Source organism: Astatotilapia calliptera, chromosome 5 (assembly GCF_964374335.1).
Source record: "Astatotilapia calliptera chromosome 5, fAstCal68.1, whole genome shotgun sequence".
In the NCBI taxonomy this organism is placed as follows: Eukaryota; Metazoa; Chordata; class Actinopteri; order Cichliformes; family Cichlidae; genus Astatotilapia; species Astatotilapia calliptera.
Window position 1 is genome coordinate 3025210 of NC_137426.1, and position 21032 is coordinate 3046241.

General features: G+C 41.6%; 1 protein-coding gene and 2 long non-coding RNA genes across 5 annotated transcripts; 2 read left to right on the forward strand and 1 right to left on the reverse strand.

Annotated features, from left to right (window-relative positions):
* The first annotated feature begins 2248 nt into the window (after positions 1-2248).
* Positions 2249-3310, forward strand: LOC113034487 (uncharacterized). 2 transcript variants are annotated; one of them, XR_013909102.1, is made up of 4 exons: positions 2271-2475; positions 2587-2736; positions 2906-3049; positions 3147-3308. It is a non-coding gene; the product is annotated as an uncharacterized LOC113034487 (long non-coding RNA). The 2 variants fall into 2 exon arrangements; XR_013909101.1 differs by having other exon boundaries at positions 2249-2475; positions 2587-3049; positions 3147-3310.
* A 389-nt stretch (positions 3311-3699) lies between these two features.
* Positions 3700-5259, forward strand: LOC113035167 (uncharacterized). The gene is made up of 3 exons (XR_013909103.1): positions 3700-3914; positions 4369-4479; positions 4929-5259. It is a non-coding gene; the product is annotated as an uncharacterized LOC113035167 (long non-coding RNA).
* A 3106-nt stretch (positions 5260-8365) lies between these two features.
* Positions 8366-20776, reverse strand: LOC145428811 (V-set domain containing T-cell activation inhibitor 1-like). Of its 2 annotated transcripts, XM_080301529.1 has the most exons (6): positions 20176-20776; positions 13649-13984; positions 13382-13417; positions 10982-11257; positions 10750-10878; positions 8366-9703 (listed from the first exon to the last, which is right to left on the reverse strand). In XM_080301529.1, exons 1-6 carry the CDS (start codon positions 20255-20257, stop codon positions 9642-9644), a joined length of 921 nt encoding a protein of 306 aa, XP_080157655.1. In that variant the 5' UTR covers positions 20258-20776; the 3' UTR covers positions 8366-9641. The 2 variants fall into 2 exon arrangements, with proteins under 2 accessions (XP_080157655.1, XP_080157656.1); XM_080301530.1 differs by lacking the exon at positions 13382-13417 and having other exon boundaries at positions 20176-20775.
* Positions 20777-21032: the final 256 nt, after the last annotated feature.

The following is a 21032-nucleotide window of genomic DNA, read 5'->3' on the forward strand; positions in this document are numbered from 1 at the left end:
CTGGTAAAATATTTAGGCAGAATTTTGCAAACATCTATTTTTCCTTTTTTAGCAGCATAGTGCTTTATTTCCAATTATTTTTTAAAAGTCAGGTCAAGGCTCCAAAAGCCCAAAGGCGATATAAGGGTGGCGGCTCACAACAGTTTTGTTTGCTACATGGATCATTTTAGTTCAGCTGGGTGTCTTTGCTTTTGTTATATTTCTTTAAGAGTTCAAAATGTGTTAATTACATAAATAAAATGTAATTTTCTCTGTAGCACTTCATGGATTTCATAAGCAACTCACATTACTTGTCCACACAAAGCATAAAGGTAAAAAACAATATATACAGTGTTATCTTCATTTTACATGTCACAAAGTTTTTGCGGCTCCCAGTGTTTTCTTTTGCGTGGAAACCGGCTCCAAATGGCTCTTTGGGTGTTAAAGGTTGCAGACCTCTGGTCTACACAACCCACAATGTGACGTCCAAGTATGTGGACCCGAGGTGCTAGGAGGTTAAAGTTAAATCTTTGTGTATAAATAAATATCAGGATCATGATCAGTGTTAACACAAAGTCTTGGCAAGCTTTAAACGCATTCTGACTTGTCTTTGGGTCAAAAAAGTTTTTTCCAACTTAAAACTCTAACTTCCAAAATTGCACCTAAAATTAGAAAGAGGGAAATATTGCCTTTACATTATTTTCAAACCAATCCAGTCTCAGTACAGGTGGTGATATATTCATACATGTTATTTTGAACAACAGGATATTAAAGCAGAGTGAAGCTGACCCCCCACCCACTTGAAACGTAAAGGCAAATAGGCGGAGCGGTTAGTGCTACGTTTGTGCAGATTTGTGCAGGTAAAATTAGCGTTTGTGCTGCTACGGTTTTTGAGATATTAAACATTATTTTATAGGTCATTCAAAGGTCACCATCCCCCCAGACTGCTCCAAAACGGGCCAAAATGGTCGACTTTTTTAGTGCTACGTTTGTGCTGATTTGTGCAGGTAAAATTAGCGTTTGTGCTGCTACAGTATCTGAGATATAATGATTTTAATTATCACAGCCTACGCTGTATAACACCAGTGTCTGTGGCAGTGAGTTTCAGCAGCTGTGGAGTTTTGCACTTTTTCTAGGCTTGCTGCATATTAACTTTTATTAGCTTACACTTTAGTAACACAATTTATTCAGCGGAAAGGTCGATATTTCTTTTGTTACCAGTGTAGAAACGTACACAAGGTAGGCTAAAGTTTTTATTTTTTCTGTGGCAAAACTGAGTTTCATGTGAAGTGATTCACGTATACCTAATTATTATTATTTTTTACATACCCAGTTGGCCTCTATGATTTTGTTTTGAATTATATATGTTCATTATTATTAATGTAGCTGTCTCAGAAAAAATGAAGTGTTTGCTTTGATAGGTTGTTACCTACGTGTAGAAAACTGAATATTCCACAGCACCCAGGCGAGGGATCTTCAACCTGCGGCTCTAAAGCAACATGTGGCTCTCCGGCCCCTCCACTGTGGCTCTTATAAGACCAAGTAAGTCATTTTTTTATTATAAAGACAACAAGAAAGGGTTCTGTTAACAGTTTGTTTTTTTTATGAAATATCTGCATTGACTATTCACTGAATGTACAAGGCTTTTAAAAGTGATTTAATGTTTCTTAGGTTCAAATCTGTTTACTGTAATTTTCAAGTTGGTTGCCCATCTTTCCTAATTTTCAATTATTATGGAAAGGACTCACGTAGCTGGCTTCATTTTAACAAATACTTTTTTCCGATATAAAGCTTTGATGATTCATTGTCTTATCAAATCTAAAAATAAACATTTTTATTTACATTTCCATAGCTTACACGATACAACAACTCATTTTCTAGATATTTATAGGCTCTTTCTTTTTTAGGCTCTAGACAGGTTTTGTAGCAGCAGGGGTAAAAGGGGCCCTTTGAAATGAAAAGGATGCTGACCCCTGACTTAAGCCACCAGGTAAACACAAAACAAATACAGAAAAATTATTGACAGAAAAATGGAACGGGTACTTTCAAGGCTACGGGTGAAGGTGACTGGGTGTGTAAACGCAAATATGCATCAGACTGACAAAGAAAAGAGCGTTAAAAGATTTTTAATTTAGAACTTTAACTTTATGTGCAAAACTGAACTTACTGATAACACACACTATGAACACTTTGAACACATGTAACTGTAATGAACCAAATAAAACAGAAAAATGCAGGCAGCACTCATTATACTGTGTATAACACGGCATGGGGTTGTATTTTTTTCTTTTCAGATGCTCCTGTCACTCCATTTCCCAGGTCATCGTAGCACTCCCACACACATGGAGCTCTCCTGCAGTATGCAGTGTAATGCCCCAAACCATCAGTGGTCATCTTTCCATGGAAAGCAATTAATGCCCTCAAAGTGAACGACTTTCCTTGGAGAACCAGGTTGGAGGGAAATTCATTCAGTGGAAATTCTGTTTGGTTTGCAAGGTCAGTATCAATCCACACGATATCTCCAATGTTGTAGCTGTGAGTAACTGTCCCTGCACAGAGCTCATTTCCTGTGGTGCTGTCTTCTGTTTTGAATTCTGATGGACACAGAGATGGATTGGAGAGTGGCCTGAGGCAGGTAGACTCAGGTAGGCCAAGTCCTGCTTCCACAGCCGTGCCAAGATGAGCCATACCAGACTCTTTGAGGACAGAGATGGCAGGAGAAACAAATGGCACTTCCCTTGTCATCCCTTTGCTGAGGTAGCAGTGCTGTGAAGAGCAGTGTTTGGTAAAATAAACACTTGAGATGTTCCTCATTGTCTTAGCAATTACAGCGGAGATATTGCACTGAGCATCGATTTGGATCGCAGCAGACCTCAACGAGACAGCTTCAAACATTACACTAAGCAGCTCTGCTCTCCTCCTGTAGGTTTGTTGGGTCACACCATCTGTGGCAATGGCTTTCACCAGCTGCAGGACTGGGTTTTCACTGTCTTTCAGAACAGCATTTTGAAATGTGGAGCTGTCACAGAAGGCACAACATAAGCACTGAAAAAATGCATCAAATGCACAGGTATTGAGCACAGAGATTGTCGATTCCCTTAATCTAATAGGCTTATGGAGGTTTCCATTTTTTAATAATCCCACTTTCACTCTTTTGGCCCCAAAAGTTTCATCTGCATGGAGCCATTCGGTACATGAAGAGAGGTAGGAAGTCCTCTTCCTTTTTTTGGGTGGAACAGCTAGGCCCCTCCAGTTCTCAACTGCATCCCCATCAGCCGGAAGAATGTTTGTGGCAGCATCAGATCCCACAAACGGGTGAGCATCCATTTTTATTTTGTCTTCTGCATTGTGAGTCGTCATGGATCCAGAATTAGCATCTGTGACTTTCAGTGATCCCACTGTTGCCTCATCTTTGACCTTTTCTTTTGCAGAACAAATCCGCATATTTCCCTCGATGAATGGATGAATGAAAGATGACGAGCAATGAAGCGATCGACTCAAAGAGGCAAGTTGTCATGTTTGAAAAGGCCATGTTTTATGTTTTTGAACTCAGCTTCAACAGTGGCTGAACTTGCTGTGATGCTGGTGCTTTGGAAGAGAGGGACCATTATTCCTGTCCAGAGTGGCAAGTAACTTGCCAAGTCTTATTATATGAGGAATAATCTCAGGGAGGAAGTGAATATTATCTCTATCCCCGTTTGCTGCAGTAAGTGACCTGCTCTCCTCACATATTTCTGTTACCCACTGTCGTAGGTCAGTCTGGATCTCATCCACTGAATCCACTCTCTCACTTTCCTCCGTCTGTTCATCTGGAATGATGATGGAGTCTTGAGCAATTTGGGCTTTCAAGTATTTCTTGCACCTTTCTGAAGGAAGAGGGGCTCCAGAACTGTCATCACCTTCTGCCTCACTGAGGGCCACAACAGTGATAGCATGTAGGAGCTGTTTTGCATGGTCCAAACATTGAGACCGAAGACGTTTTGCTAATGACCTGACAAAGAAATCTTTAACACGATGTGTTATTTTCTTTTCTGCCACCTGAGCTACAGCCACAGGGGTGGCTGTAGCTCAGGTGGCAGAGCAGGTCAGCCACTAATCAGAAGGTCGGTGGTTCGATCCCAGGCTGCCTCCTGGCTGCATGCCAAATATCCTTGGGCAAGATACTAACCCCGTGTTTGCCTACTGGTGGTGGTCAGAGGGCCCGGTGGCGCCTGTGTCCGGCAGCCTCGCCTCTGTCAGTGCGCCCCAGGGCAGCTGTGGCTACAATGTAGCTGCCATCACCAGTGTGTGAATGTGTGTGTGAATGACTGAATGTAGTGTGAAGCGCTTTGGGGTCCTTAGGGACTAGAAAAGCGCTATACAAATGCAGGCCATTTACCATTTCTTCAGGCAGTCCCACTGGCATATCATCTTGATGCAGTGCGCAACATCAACCCTGATATAACAAGGGGGGAGTTTGGCAGACTGGGTTCCAAGAAGGACATGAAAGCATTCATTAAGGTAGGACTTCAGATCAGGATGAGGAGTGAAAGCCTTGACCAGAGCTCCCAGAATTGCCAGAGAAAAGTCACTCACAGTCACTCACAGCTTCCTTTGGCATTAACATCATGTTTCTCTGACAGCATTTGCACCACTGGGACACTGGGGCAATTGTTTTCTTTCAGAATACCTTGATAAAGGAAGATATGGCCAGATTTGCCATTTGGTCTCAGCAGTTTTTTCACAACTGAACCGGTTGCATCAAAACACACAGTTGGGGGAGATTTTTTTGACAATGTCTTATAAACATGCATCTGTGTTTGACTCCAGTAGTGACAGAAAAACTTGTCCAGTCCAATATCTCGGATGCTACCACTGTGAGGAACACTATATTTTAACAATTGCAGAGATGCAATGGGGTCCTTATCTCCTAATTCCAAGTCTTTTCTCTCTTGTTTGGCTTTTCGCAGAGTGGCCAAATTTGGAAGGTGGCTTGGCTCAGGATCTCCAACATCCATCAGATCTGCTGCCCTCGCTGACCTCCATACAGCTGGTTCCATTCTGCCCTCACACAGCTCTTTAGCGATCTGTTCACGCAGGTTTCCAGACATGAACCGCTTGGAGTGGCCAGTGTGCAGGGAGAAATCTGTATTTCTCATGAAACACTGGAGCACCATTGGACTATTAATTGCTGGCTGTCTGTCACATGACATTTATAACTGGCCATGACACTCCTTACAGTCGCCTCTGATGTCCAGATAATTATTGTTGACAGTTGGATGGACCTTTGCTCTACGGAACACAAGTGTACATGTACACTCAACAAAAATATAAACGCAACACTTTTGTTTTTGCTCCCATTCCCCATGGGATGGACGTAGAGACCTAAAATTCATTCCAGATACACAATATAACCATCCCTCCCAAACAGTGGTCACAAATCAGTCCAAATGTGTGGTAGTGGGCACATCTGCTATATTGAGATAATCCATCCCACCTCACAGGTGTGCCACATCAGGATGCTGATCTGACATCATGAGTAGTGCACAGGTGTACCTCAGACTGCCCACAACAAAAGGCCACCCTGGAATGTGCAGTTTTGTCTCACAGCAAAATGCCACAGATGCCACAAGCAATGAGGGAGCGTGCAATTGGCATGCTGACAGCAGGAATGTCAACCAGATCTGTCGCCCGTGCATTGAATGTTCATTTCTCAACCATAAGCCGTCTCCACAGGCGTTTCAGAGAATATGGCAGCACATCCAACCGGCCTCACAACCGCAGACCTCGTGTAACCACACCAGCCCAGGACCTCCACATCCAGCAGGTTCACCTCCAAGATCGTCTGAGACCAGCCACCCAGACAGCTGCTGGAACAATTGGTTTGCACAACCAAACAATTTCTGCACAAACTGTCAGAAACCGTCTCAGGGACGCTCAACTGCATGCCCGTCGTCCTCATCGGGGTCTTGACCTGACTCCAGCTCGTCGCCGTAACAGACTTGTGTGGGCAAATGCTCACATTCGATGGCGTCTGGCACGTTGGAGAGGTGTGCGCTTCACGGATGAATCATGGTTCACATTGTTCAGGGCAGATGGCAGCTGAGAATGTCCCAGTTCTTGCATGGCCAGCATACTCACCGGACATGTCACCCATTGAGCATGTTCGGGATGTGCTTGACCGGCGTATACGACAGCGTGTACCAGTTCCCACGAATATCCAACAACCTCGCACAGCCATTGAAGTGGAGCGGACCAACATTCCACAGGCCACAATTGACAATCTGATAGACTCCATGCGACGATGTGTTGCACTGCATGAGGCAAATGGTGGTCACACCAGATACTGACCGGTTCTGGGTCCCCAGACCCCCAATAGCGCAACAAACTGCACATTCCAGGGTGGCCTTTTGTTGTGGGCAGTCTGAGGTACACCTGTGCACTACTCATGATGTCAGATCAGCATCCTGATGTGGCACACCTGTGAGGTGGGATGGATTATCTCAATAAAGCAGATGTGCCCACTACCACACATTTGGACTGATTTGTGACCACTGTTTGGGAGGGATGGTTATATTGTGTATCTGGAATGAATTTTAGGTCTCTACGTCCATCCCATGGGGAATGGGAGCAGTAACAAAGGTGTTGCGTTTATATTTTTGTTGAGTGTATTTTTGATCTTCTTCCATATAAGATCGTTGATGATATGAGTCCAAGTGCCAGGTTTCAAAATTGTGTATTCCCTTTTTTGGGTAGGAGAAAACTTGTCATTGTATTCAACCTTTTCAGGAATAAATTTAACCCAGTCCTCAAAAGGGACTTCTAGTTCAAAAGCTTGACAGTTTTCTTGTCCAGGAGAAATGCAATGTGAATCTAACTCTCCTTCACTATTACTTTCCTGATCACTGATTTCCAAAGCTGACCAGATGTTGTGTCTATTTAGCTTCACAAAAGTGTACAGGGCCTTTGCTGACATCTTGTCTTCTAGCTGCTGACTCAGCTCTTTCCAGGCTGATGCAGCTGGAGTGGCTATTTTGCCATTTTGGACTATGGCCTCTTTTGAATTGCAAAGAACTGCAAAAATGGAAACCTTGTCTACAGATGGCTTTCGAGGCATCTAAAAAAAACCACACTGATTATGATGGAGCAAAATGTGATTTCTGAACTATATATACAGCCAGGAGTAACCCCTCCCCCAAGTTCTCCACCAATCTACACTTTCATATTTTGTGGAATTATTGTTTTTAAGATGGAGCTATTGAATTTGTGAGTTTATTAAATTGAGTCTGAGTATTTAACCCATGTACTGTACAGCATTTTAGTCCAGTGTGCTACATGTTTTAAAGTGCTTTAGAAACTTTTTTCTTGGACATTTTTGAAAATGTTTAACATTGAAAAAAAATCCTTTTGATCCAGACAGTTAGCTATATCATGTATTAACTCAGTAACTAAAACCTCAGTATTTTAAATGTAAGCTTACCTTGTTCAGAAATCAGATGAACGCTGTTCTAAGAATCCTTCAGACACAGTAACGCCAAATAATAGTTTTTTCTGCCAGAAAATGTGTATTTGATACAAAAGACTGCTAGCTTGTTCGTTTCTCAAAGTGTTCATGGGAGTGTAAAATGTTCAAATGTAGTTTTCAATAAAGTTTTTTTAATCCACTCCACTCAAGCATTTGCATCGTGGTTTTATGAACAAAAAGTGATTGAAGTAAAGAAATTGAAGTTAAAAAAAAAATACACTCATTACAAATTTAGCTGATTAAATACAACAAGAGGGTTTTTTTAGGAGAACTTTATTGAACAAGTGAACACAAAGTGAAAGGTCATTTGAAAAAGACATTTTTCAGCAGTAAACCATAACAGGATATCTCAAATCATAGCAGCACAAACGCTAATTTTACCTGCACAAACGTAGCACTAACCGCTCCGCCTATTTGCCTTTACGTTTCAAGTGGGTGGGGGGTCAGCTTCACTCTGCTGGATATTAAGTGTTTTCAGTGCAAAGTTCCCAACATTAGTGACTCGGAGGACACCTCATCTTCTTATCTATCAAAGCTTATTCATTTTTACTAGCTCAACATTCAGCAACAAAAAGATGTTTTTGTAAATAAACAATACATTTTTACAAAGCAGTGCATTAAAACTCAAACGAATGGACAGATTTGGTGTAACAATCAGTCATGATACCATCACATGGCAATGAGGCAGAACAACCAGTGCTTCTCCAAAATAATATAATACACCACTGTACACCACACATAAGCATAAATAATATAAAGCAGAGCAACAAATTTTACTAAGGGGCTACATGAGAAACTCTTTCGGAGTTCTAAACCTGAACTTAATACTGCTCAATATTAATTTCATCCCTTTATAAAGTGCTGCTGGTGAGAAAAAGTGGAATAAATTGATTTTGAACTTTCACACTGATTAATTTTCCTTTTCTTTTTCACATCAGTGACATGGCTCATTTTTAGTACCGACTTATTGTACTGCTGGTTTAAAAATACAAATTTCAGTTCTGAGTTCATTTTAGTCACTTTACCTTTCATCTGCCTTAAAGGTCTGATATTTTCCAGTGAGAACTATCATTGTTCGTGTACAAAGATGAGTAACTTGGCCTGTGTCTCAGGCATCAAATTACAAGAGCCAAAGTCAAAATTCTTCACTTTGTTCTCAACTGAAGACAGACGCATTAGCATCACAGTCCTCCAAACACACATTAGAGAATATCATTTGGGTTTTGTGGAAAAAAAAAGAAATCTCAAAGCTGGTCCAAACTGCTGGGTATGTGTAAAGCTTGGTCCGTCCTACTTTTGCATAGAAAAGATTCAGATGTTCCCGCTCTGACCTCTGAGGTAAACTCAGTGGATATGAGATACAATCCATTTCCCTTCGTTGAGTTTCTCTTTTAGCTACATTAACTGGAAGTTTAACTGGAAGTTACTGGAAAATGGAAGTCGTCATGTAAAGCTTTTTGTGATCAATCTTCTGGATCCTTTTGGTTTGAGCTCATTCACCGGTATAAAACACTAAAAATATGAAACTTTTTGAAACTTCTTTCACACACTGTAAGTGGTTTTGGATTTAGTAAATTGTTAAGTTAAACTGCATCATTGTAATGCCCATTTGTCAATACTAGAAACGTATTTACCAAAACCAGTATGACAAAGACAATGTTGTTGTTTACAAAGATCTCCTATGAATGTATGTCTATATTTTTCTATATATAAAAACTCCTGAGGTTAAAGTGGATATCCAAGTCACGCCCAAAATAACAGCAAAGATTTTCCAGTAGCACATGGAGTATAGTTAAAATATACATTTTTCCTCTTGCATAATTTCACATGTGACCCTGAGTAAGACTTTAAAAAAAAAATTAAAAGAGTGCTTTGCTTTGCAAATTCAGAAAACATCAAACAAAACAATAAGTGTAACTCAGCACCCTTTCAGAAGTTCATTGTCTACAGCAGTGCAGTCCTATGCAAAATTGAACTTGATTGTAAAAGCCAAGGAGAGAGGAAGGCACTTTTTCTCACCACAGATGCTCACTGGCTGTAAATGTCATTGAAAGCTCCAACTGTGGCAAGTAAACTAAAAAGCTGGCACAGATTTGATATCCACACACACAGGATATCAATTATTTTCTCCACACAGAAGGCAGATCTTCTGGCACTTTTAAAGTTGAAGTGGCTGGCTTGATTCCCCATTACACGAACCGTTAGTCTTCGGAGCAGAAACTGCCAGGGGAAAAACAAAAGAATAAAACAGAAATGACATAACATCAGCACCTTTATGTAATACAGAAATCATTACTGGTTCTGTCAATAACACTTGCAAGCATCTTTCAACTGTCTATTCTCAAACATGATGAGTGAATGGAGACTGAAGAGTTTCCCTGGGTTAAAGCAACCACGGGATTTCTTTTGTGTTTAACAGCTGATTTAAGACCGAGTCTGACTCTGGAGTCAGTCAAACATACATGAGGATCAGGTTGCTAGTGCAGGTTCTAATGTAACATCCTGCGGTATCTGATGGAGAACATTCAGTGGAATCTGAATCATGGTAGATTCCATCACACGGTGAACTGGGAATCCTGGTTTGGTTATCTGGCCACATGAACACAATTTGCCCTCCAATGCAATATTTTATTCACAATCTCATTTAAAACTCAAAGATTGTGCTTTGAATGTAAATTTCCTATTTAAAAAAAAAACTGTCAATGTCTGACAGTGTGTATATTAGGGCTGTGCGATATGACCAAAATCTCATATCCCGATAACGATATAAATCACAAAAATGTAACATTTTCTGTAAATTCTGTGAATCTCGGGCAGCTCGACTTGCGTGAAGTGTTTCCAGCTGGGCGTCATGTAGCTGGAGTCGAGTGTTTTAACCGATGCATGAAACGATACATTTTTAGACATAAGTTGTAACGGCCGCCGTTTTCTTTGTATTTATTACACGGCGTGCTGCGGGGAAAAGCCTGTTCTAACGTTTAAGTCTAAGGTTTATTTTTTTGAAAAAGACCTCCAACACCACTGGCTGAAATACAGCACCAAACCATGACAGAGCCTCGTCCATGTCTCCAGACCTTGTTTGAACACATTGACCATGATGCTTGAAATGAACATGGCTAAAACACACACCTAGATGTATAAACTAAATATGAATCAGGAAAAAACAAAAACACCTATGAAGAATATTTAAAGAAGAAAGCTTAAAGTATCTGGTATATTTATGTCTACATGAGACAAAAACATTGTTACAATTACCATAAACTTACCTTTCTTGATGTAGTTCTTTCTGACGTACAAAACACAAAGAACTAGAACTACAGATGCACCAGTAACAAATCCAGCCCAAAATAAAACTGCCAGCACTCCATCTCCACAGGAGGACTTAAACTGTTTATCTGAAACACAGCAGTTAACATGCTGATTATAAACTCCACACACTCACAACGTTGCACATATAAAATTATTCACAGATGAAAACATGACGAGAGGGAATCTCACCTGGAACACGGATTTCAGCATCAATCACATGGCCAATCTCCTCCTGTGTGGCCACACAATGGAAGAGGCCTGTGTTTGTGGCAGTCACAGTGATGAGGAGGGTGATGTAGTAGTGGTCTCCTCTGTATAACACCTGTGGCTCAGCAGGAAAGATGTCTCCATTACTTTCCTTCCACAGTACCTCAGGTTTGGGAAAGGCGCCTGGAACCACACAGTGCAGCTGTACTTGGTCCTCTGTGTCTTTAACTAGCCAGACAATAGGTTTTGGAGCTGCATCTGTAAACACACAAAATAAGCTGGTCAGACTTTATTATTCATTTATGCATGTATGAATGAGATGATATAGCCTTTATTTGTCAGTTGCCCACAACCGAGATGACAGACCTTGCCACCGTACATACAATACACAAACATCACATTGGGGAGACAGGTCAGGCTAAGTAGCAAAAGGAAAAACAATGTAACACAAAAGGATAATTCAGGAGAAAAAGAATGCACACATATCATCACACCGTAACACATTAAACCACAGACAAGCAACGTGGGAGAGTATTCCAGAGTGTACAGCTGATCTGGGACCGCTGCAATCTTCGATTGCGCTCCGGCTGATCTGGTGTCCACATCGGACGGGAGGTAAGCATGGGAGGAGGCATTGGATTTGGGGGAGGGAGGGTGACAGTGCGTATCAGTGTACATGTTTCGTGTGTGTGCATGTGTATCCCATGTTCAGCTGAGAGAAAGAAAAACACACTCCATGAACAGTGCCTGAGGTCCTGAAGTTTAACTGTGTCTTACACTGTAACAATCAAGCGGTACATATAAAAATAAATGACCAATTTGTTTCTTCACTGATACGGATTATGTCATTTAACACAATGATTCAAATGACGATCTAGAGCATCTTAACTGTATCATGTACATCAGGGGTGTCAAACTCAAATACACAGTGGGCCAAATTTCAAAACTGGAACAAAGTCGCGGGCTAACGTTAATATTTATTGAAATATATTTATTCCTCCAGATATAAGAATGAATCTTTTCTTATGGACTCAAACACGTTTTGCTGAAAAACTGAATATGGAACAAGCAAAGTTTAATACTAAACAATATATATATTAGCTGTATAATACCAGTAGGCCAGCTCTAATAGTAATTTGGTGTGGCTTCGCGGGCCAAATGTAATTAGGCTGCGGCCCAAATTTGGCCCGCGGGCCAGAGTTTGACACCTATGATGTACATCATCATTCAGTCAGTGGATGAGTGGAGAGAAAATGATTGATGATGTCATTGATTTCTACATCTGCAATGAGTGCTAGAACTCTGTTTATAAACTCTCAAGGACATACGCACTGATTATTTCTAAAATGTGATGTGGTGATTTGAGGTTTATACTAAGAAATAACTTTGACAAAGACAGGTATTCTTAGTGTCAGCCTCAAGAAAACCAGTCAGACAGAACAGGTATGACAGTGGTCAAGAATTTTATTTGTTAATTTGCTTTCCTCTGTTGTTGAGAGAATTTTATGAAGTCATGCATTTTAGCACATTTAACTGTTGTTTATTTCTAACCTGGCAGGTGCGTGTTAGAGCTCTGAAGCTCTAAACTTTAGAGGTTACCTCGGTTTTTCAGGTCTGACAATATTCTACAGTCTGGTGAAGGGCAAGTAGAAATCACTTTAGTTTGAGGCTAGAGCAAAGTTAAATTTAATGACTTAATTTACTCTTGACAGATCTGTTTGACTTGCTGGAGTTTCAGCTATGTTAATCAAATCTGATAGCAGTCTGGGATCAATCTGTTACAATAGATATTTATGCATTTTCTGCATCACTAGCTAAATACATGCGATTCCTGTGATCATGCAATTTACACTGTTTGCGCTGCTGTAACTTTAAAGCATGGCTTCATTTCTTTGGTATTATTAATGTACAGCTCAACAGCTCAAAAACGTCTCTTCAACAGAGAATTTGTATCAAACTTGGATCATGTGCCCGAAAAATAATCTGATTTGGCTCGTAAAGAGTGCAGACGTAGAGATCAGTGACATCATGGTTAGGTCTTAACATGACAGAGCAACACAGATCTTACTGATATCTCATTAACCCGAGCCTTTTATCTGTTAAACAGACTTTTATGCATGTAGCAGGTTTGCAAGGTCACAAACTACAAGACATGGAGCAAATGCTGTATTTCAAAAATTCCTGTTAACCCTGAAAGAATAAGGGTGTAAATGTGTTAACTGTGGGCGCTTTATGTTAAACGTTGGCGCTGAATCTTTTAAACGTTTTTTTTTTTTTCCAGTGTGAAAGAAAGAAATTTAACATGAAAATATATTCTTTTTGGGTGAGGCCTACAGAGTTGCAGCACAAACAGGTGTAGACACCAGTAACATCATCACTCACGTGCATTTTCTCTTCTTCTGTCTTTTAAACTGTATCCTGAAAGAAAGAATAAAAATGTAGTATTACAAACAATAACTTCTCATCCTTACAGTGCCGGCAAAATGTTTTTTCCAATGCAAAAACTATATGCAAATCTAATCATATAATCTGCTTTTAAAAGCCACTGGGTCTAAGTAGCAAATAGATAATTTGAGAGGTAGGAGGCATGTTCTTCAGTTTCATTTATTTTAGGATTCCTAAAAAGAAGAAGGAAAAAACAATACTTACGAACAACAAGTTTAATGCTGAATATTTGTTCTGGCTCCAGATTTGGAAAGTGACAGGTGTAGTTTCCACCGTCGCTGATCGTGGTGTTTCTGATTACAATCGAGGCGTTACCAAACTGCAGCTGTTGTTGAAAATGTGAGACCCGTCCTTTGAACTGGTCATGTTGACCTTTAAGGCCGTTGTTGTTGTAATGACTGCAGTTTTTATACATGAATACATCCTGTTTATTCTGATCCTTTCTCCAGTCAAAGAGCTGCTGTACAAGGCTGGTGCTGACGGAGCAGGGCAAGAATGCGTCACTTCCTTCTGATACAACCACTGTGACGACTTCTGGCCCTGAGGAAGAAGCAGATTTATATCAGTGTTTAAACAGGGAATGCAACAGATTACATACATGCTATGCTTCCTAAATTACCCAGAATCCCCAGTTTACCTCCCACTTTACTGTTCAAATGTATTTCGATTTTAAATTCCTAAATAAGCGTATTTACACTAAAAGGCACTTTATGAGGTACATAAATCAACTATCGTTAGAAGATTTAGACCTTTAGATATTTTAGACTAAATGCTTAGTGTGTGTCACTGTGTAGATTTGGCCCTGGGTCACTAAATAGTGTACCGATCATTTCTCCCCCATGACACTAACACACAGTTGTGAAACAAGACAGAAAGAAGTTTGTAAACGAGAAAAGGAAGAGGATTCATTCTGCAGCTAATCAACTCTAATTCAGGAGGCGGGTGTCAAAAATCAGGACACAGGAGTGGAAGGAGAAGAGCAGAAAGCAGCTTTTACATCCAAGCACAGTGGGCCTGCATGAAGCCAATGCAGCTAAATAATAAAGCACAGCACAAACAACAACACAAGAACCAAGACAGAGACACCTAGCTTCTAGTGCTTGCAACATTCTCTTCTGATAATATTTAATTGTCCCATGCTCCTTGTGTGGACTCCAGCTATATGTGCATAGCAGTCAGCTCCACGAGCGTCTGGCAGCACAAATGAACCAGCTGCTAGTTAACGAGAGACACCCGGAATGGCTAACCGAAGGTCAGACGGTCCTGATCCTCAAGGACCCCAAGAAGGGACCGGTCCCCTCCAACTACCGACCAATAACCTGCCTCAGTACTACATGGAAGCTCCTGTCAGGCATCATATCGGCTAAGATGAACAGGCACATGGGTCAATACATGAGCGGGACACAGAAAGGAATTGGCAAGAATACCAGAGGCACAAAACACCAGCTACTGGTAGACAGAACAGTCAGCCGAGACTGCAAGACCAGACTGACCAACCTGTGCACTGCCTGGATTGATTACAAGAAGGCCTATGACTCAATGCCCCACAGCTGGATACTGGAATGCTTAGAATTGTACAAGATCAATGGGACCCTAAGAGCCTTCATCAGGAACTCAATGGGGATGTGGCGTACAACACTAGAGGCCAACTCCAAGCCCATAGCACAAGTCACCATCAAGTGCGGGATCTACCAAGGAGATGCTCTGTCCCCACTGCTGTTCTGCATAGGCCTGAACCCCCTCAGTGAGATCATTAACAAGACTGGCTACGGATACCGACTACGGAACGGAGCAGTTGTCAGCCACCTCCTGTACATGGATGACATCAAGCTGTATGCCAAGAGTGAACGAGACATTGATTCACTGATCCACACTACCAGGCTATACAGCAATGACATTGGAATGTCGTTCGGACTGGAGAAGTGTAGTCGGATGGTAACAAAGAGAGGGAAGGTAGTCAGAACTGAGGGGATTGAACTACCAGAAGGCAACATTGCAGACATAGAGGACAGTTACAAGTACCTGGGGATCCCGCAGGCAAATGGGAACCATGAAGAGGCCGCTAGAAAGGCTGCAACCACCAAGTACCTGCAGAGGGTCAGGCAAGTCCTGAGGAGTCAGCTGAATGGTAAGAACAAGATCCGGGCCATCAACACGTACACCCTGCCCGTGATCAGGTACCCTGCTGGGGTAATAGGCTGGCCAAAGGAGGAGATAGAAGCCACTGACATAAAGACAAGAAAGCTCCTTACCATGCATGGAGGGTTTCACCCCAAGTCCAGCACCCTGAGGCTGTACGCTAAGCGGAAGGAAGGGGGCCGGGGACTGGTGAGTGTCAGCACCACAGTCCAGGATGAGACAACGAACATCCAAGAATACATTGGGAAGATGGCCCCAACTGACAGAGTGCTCAGTGAATACCTCAGGCAGCAGAAACCCAAGAAAGAGGAGGGAGACGAGGAACCATCATGGAAGGACAGGCCCCTGCACAGTATGTACCACCGGCAGATAGAGGAGGTGGCTGATATCCAGAAATCCTACCAGTGGCTGGACTGAAAGACAGCACGGAGGCACTAATCATGGCAGCACAAGAACAAGCTCTGAGTACAAGATCCATAGAGGCTGGGGTCTATCACACCAGGCAAGACCCCAGGTGCAGGCTGTGTAAAGATGCCCCAGAGACAATCCAGCACATAACAGCAGGGTGCAAGATGCTAGCAGGCAAGGCATACATGGAACGCCATAACCAAGTGGCCGGCATAGTGTACAGGAACATCTGTGCCGAGTATAACCTGGAAGTCCCGAGGTCAAAATGGGAGATGCCCCCAAGGGTGGTGGAGAATGACCGAGCTAAGATCCTGTGGGACTTCCAGATACAGACGGACAAAATGGTGGTGGCTAACCAACCGGACATAGTGGTGGTAGACAAACAGAAGAAGACGGCCGTAGTGATCGATGTAGCGGTTCCGAATGACAGCAATATCAGGAAGAAGGAACACGAGAAGCTGGAGAAATACCAAAGGCTCAGAGAAGAGCTCGAGAGGATGTGGAGGGTGAAGGTAACGGTGGTCCCCGTTGTTGGGACGATAAATGTCTTATATCGGGATATGAAATTCTGGTCATATCTCACAGCCCTATGTGCAAGTATACCATCAACACTGACACATATACAAGAAAATAGCCTTTGAATGGCTGTCCACTGTAGTGACCACTATGCGTGAAAGGGTTAATAATCAGAAGCGTGGATGGGATGTGGTGGATTAAAAATTCCCATCACAGATGCAGCTGATAAATCTGCAGAAACTGTGTGATGCAATCATGTCATACGGACAAAAGTCTTCCAGCAATAATACTTCATGTTAGACATACTGTCTCATTAGCAGAGGTGGGAAGTAACAAAGTACAAATCTACCTTTGGCGGCCCATACACTCCACCTTTCACCTGAGGGTGAAAGGCAGTAGTAGTAGTGTACTTTGAATAGTTTTCTTTCCTGACTACTTTTTACTTTTACTCCCTACATTTTTAAACAAATACCTACTTTCTACTGCTTTCATATTCACCCTCACTTATCTTAACTGCACTACTGTATAGCTCTGTGTAAATAATCATTCTGTACATTCGATAATCTTTAATCCTACAACTGTTTACAACTTGCATAGTTCCCATTTCTGTATAACTGTATATCTCAGATTCTGTAAAGTTATTTATTTCATATTCTGTATAGTTTTTAATATTTATATCCTGTTCATATCCTGTACATAGCTTGTACTCACTACAGCCTGTACATACTTATAGTTATAGAATATTGACAACATACTTCATACCGTGTACATTATAACATACCATAATAGACCCATTTCTGTAATATACTCACATATCTATATTATTGCTAATATACACTCAACAAAAATATAAACGCAACACCTTTGTTACTGCTCCCATTCCCCATGGGATGGACGTAGAGACCTAAAATTCATTCCAGATACACAATATAACCATCCCTCCCAAACAGTGGTCACAAATCAGTCCAAATGTGTGGTAGTGGGCACATCTGCTTTATTGAGATAATCCATCCCACCTCACAGGTGTGCCACATCAGGATGCTGATCTGACATCATGAGTAGTGCACAGGTGTACCTCAGACTGCCCACAACAAAAGGCCACCCTGGAATGTGCAGTTTTTTGTGCTATTGGGGGTCTGGGGACCCAGAACCGGTCAGTTTCTGGTGTGACCACCATTTGCCTCATACAGTGCAACACATCGTCGCATGGAGTCTATCAGATTGTCAATTGTGGCCTGTGGAATGTTGGTCCACTCCACTTCAATGGCTGTGCGAGGTTGTTGGATATTCGTGGGAACTGGTACACACTGTCGTATACGCCGGTCAAGCACATCCCGAACATGCTCAATGGGTGACATGTCCGGTGAGTATGCTGGCCATGCAAGAACTGGGACATTCTCAGCTGCCATCTGCCCTGAACAATGTGAACCATGATTCATCCGTGAAGCGCACACCTCTCCAACGTGCCAGACGCCATCGAATGTGAGCATTTGCCCACACAAGTCTGTTACGGCGACGAGCTGGAGTCAGGTCAAGACCCCGATGAGGACGACGGGCATGCAGTTGAGCGTCCCTGAGACGGTTTCTGACAGTTTGTGCAGAAATTGTTTGGTTGTGCAAACCAATTGTTCCAGCAGCTGTCTGGGTGGCTGGTCTCAGACGATCTTGGAGGTGAACCTGCTGGATGTGGAGGTCCTGGGCTGGTGTGGTTACACGAGGTCTGCGGTTGTGAGGCCGGTTGGATGTGCTGCCATATTCTCTGAAACGCCTGTGGAGACGGCTTATGGTTGAGAAATGAACATTCAATGCACGGGCGACAGATCTGGTTGACATTCCTGCTGTCAGCATGCCAATTGCACGCTCCCTCATTGCTTGTGGCATCTGTGGCATTTTGCTGTGAGACAAAACTGCACATTCCAGGGTGGCCTTTTGTTGTGGGCAGTCTGAGGTACACCTGTGCACTACTCATGATGTCAGATCAGCATCCTGATGTGGCATACCTGTGAGGTGGGATGGATTATCTCAATATAGCAGATGTGCCCACTACCACACATTTGGACTGATTTGTGACCACTGTTTGGGAGGGATGGTTATATTGTGTATCTGGAATGAATTTTAGGTCTCTACGTCCATCCCATGGGGAATGGGAGCAGTAACAAAGGTGTTGCGTTTATATTTTTGTTGAGTGTATATTGTAATATATCTATATCACTAAAGCACTTCTGGATGGATGCAAACTGCATTTCGTTGCCCTGTACCTGTGCATGTGCAATGACAATAAAGTTGAATTCTATTCTATTCTATTCAAAACAGGCTTGTTACTGCATTTGCAGGAAATTATTATTTTACATCACTTTGAGCTTTCAAACATCAAACTGTGAGCCTGCACAGTAACACATGTGCCAATGTCAAGGGTTAAAGATTTTCCCTTCCCCTCCACATCACCAGAATGACTGCAGGGTCTGTAAGTTGCAGTTCTTCCGAATCTTGCTAGTGCTACAGAAGAGGAGCAAGCAAGGGAATGACTTTAAGTATTGGATAATTTGAAATGCAGAGTTTCTATCAGCTCAACAAACATCAGCAAACAAACTATTTGTGTGTGTCTCACATGTGTCGCAGCTACAGGTCCAGCTGCTTATTTCACAGGGAGAGAAAAGAAATAGAGCCAACTTCACTCAGAGATGTAGAAAGATAAGAAAGAGCTTAGATTTGAAGGTGAGAACTGCTCATTTAAAACTCACATGTAAGTCCCCATGTTCTTAAAATCACACATTAGGTCTGTACATTTGACATTATGTTTTTTTCATATTGTAAAACCTGCTGTAAATCAAACTGAGGCAGACTGTGTTATTTAAAGGCTGCATGAGAATCCTCTGCAGGTTAGTGCAGGATAAACAGGTTAGTTTGCTGCACTGTGATGGATCTAAAGTAAAGAACAGTGTGGGATTGCTGCACAGTGGCTGTGGTTCATAGTCACATTTGTCTCACATCAAGTGTAGCAGAGATTCACATGAATTTTAACTGATGGTGCTGAGATTCATTTACTGAATCCCACCTTCATACTAACTTCATAGTGTCTAATATAAAGACAGCATAAACAGTGTACTGTCAGTGAGGATACAAATCAGCCAGGACAACCCATGAAACATCTGCTAACATCTGGCTGAATTAAGCTGTGTACATTAACAAAGAGCAGTAGGTCAGCTGATCACAGCCTGTACACTAAGAAAATCTACTGGAGCTCTCCATAAAGATTATTGTTAGTTATGATCCTTTCCCCCACACTGAGCCATTACAACCAATGTAAGGACTGAACCCATGATTTAACCTGTGTACAATTAGAATTAAAATGTAACTAAGTTCTTATTCTGAACTTCCAATACGATTCCATTATTACATTAATATAGAACAAGGCTCATTCAGTTTTGCATAAAAATAGCTACCTTTACTTTCTTACTTTGAGTATATTTCAGTGCCTTTGCTTATTTTTTTAATGTTTCGTTTTACTTTTACTCGAATAAAGAAGTTGAATCAGTACTTCAACTTGTACTGGAGAAGTTTTTAAAAGTAGTATTTGTACTTCTACTCTGTACTTTTGGAACTTCTGCTCATTGGCATGCTTTAATGTTATAAATGCAATCTACATAATAAGCAATGATCTTTCTTACCGTTCTCATGTCCTGATGTTCCAAAAAACAGGGCAAGAAAACACAGAAAGTGTGAAGCTTTCCATCCACAGAAACAAAACATGGTGAGATAGACGTACGCCAAATATGCTACAAGCTAACGATGGAGACAGCTAACCCTACAGCCAATGAATTGCAATATGAAAGCCCTGTAAAGTAGCCTAACACGGCACTACAAGACAATCTTGTAAAGGCTTTCAGCAGCCGATGGCACTAAATGCTAATAAAACCTCGGTTATACACGTTTTTGTAAGTAAGCGAGGCCTCCCCCTCCTGCCTTGATATTATTATTGCTAATATCTACCGGGTTAGGTTTCACGTTAACTACAGTAAAAACAAAAAAACAACTGATTTAAAAAAAGCACAACATAAGGAGCTCACACAGACTTATGTAAAGGTCCAACTTTGAGGCGACGTTATTAAATATAAACTAAACATAAAAAACCCCAAAAACGAATTAGCACTACAGCTTCTGGTGAAAGCAATGGCACCTGGAAGGTAGAAAAAAACAACAATGTGCTGCATTAGCGCCACCAACTGGCTTGGAGTGTGGACCGAACACCCTCATACCCAATTTAAAAACAAACAAACAAACAAAAAAACAACAACAACCACCACTCAGGGTTTTTTCTTCCAATCCAGAGCAGAAATGTTTTTGTTAATAAACTGGCTGTTGTTTCTACTAATGAAATTAGTTTGCTAACAGTAACAGGGATAAGTCAGTGAATGAATCAGTAAAGTGATTCTGTCGTCAAAGTCATAGCGACTCGTAAGATAATTAACAGCTAAAAAAATACTACTATATTTGTACAGTCAGTGGGGGACTAGTCCATTGTTCG

Excerpts from the sequence above, each read along its gene's own strand:
- LOC145428811 (XM_080301529.1), bottom strand. The coding sequence starts at position 20,257 with ATGTTTTGTTTCTGTGGATGGAAAGCTTCACACTTTCTGTGTTTTCTT. Across the intron at positions 13,418-13,648 it reads CAGCATTAAACTTGTTGTTC|GATACAGTTTAAAAGACAGA; the intron begins GTAAGTATTGTT and ends TCTTTCTTTCAG. Across the intron at positions 10,879-10,981 it reads TGCTGAAATCCGTGTTCCAG|ATAAACAGTTTAAGTCCTCC; the intron begins GTGAGATTCCCT and ends GCTGTGTTTCAG.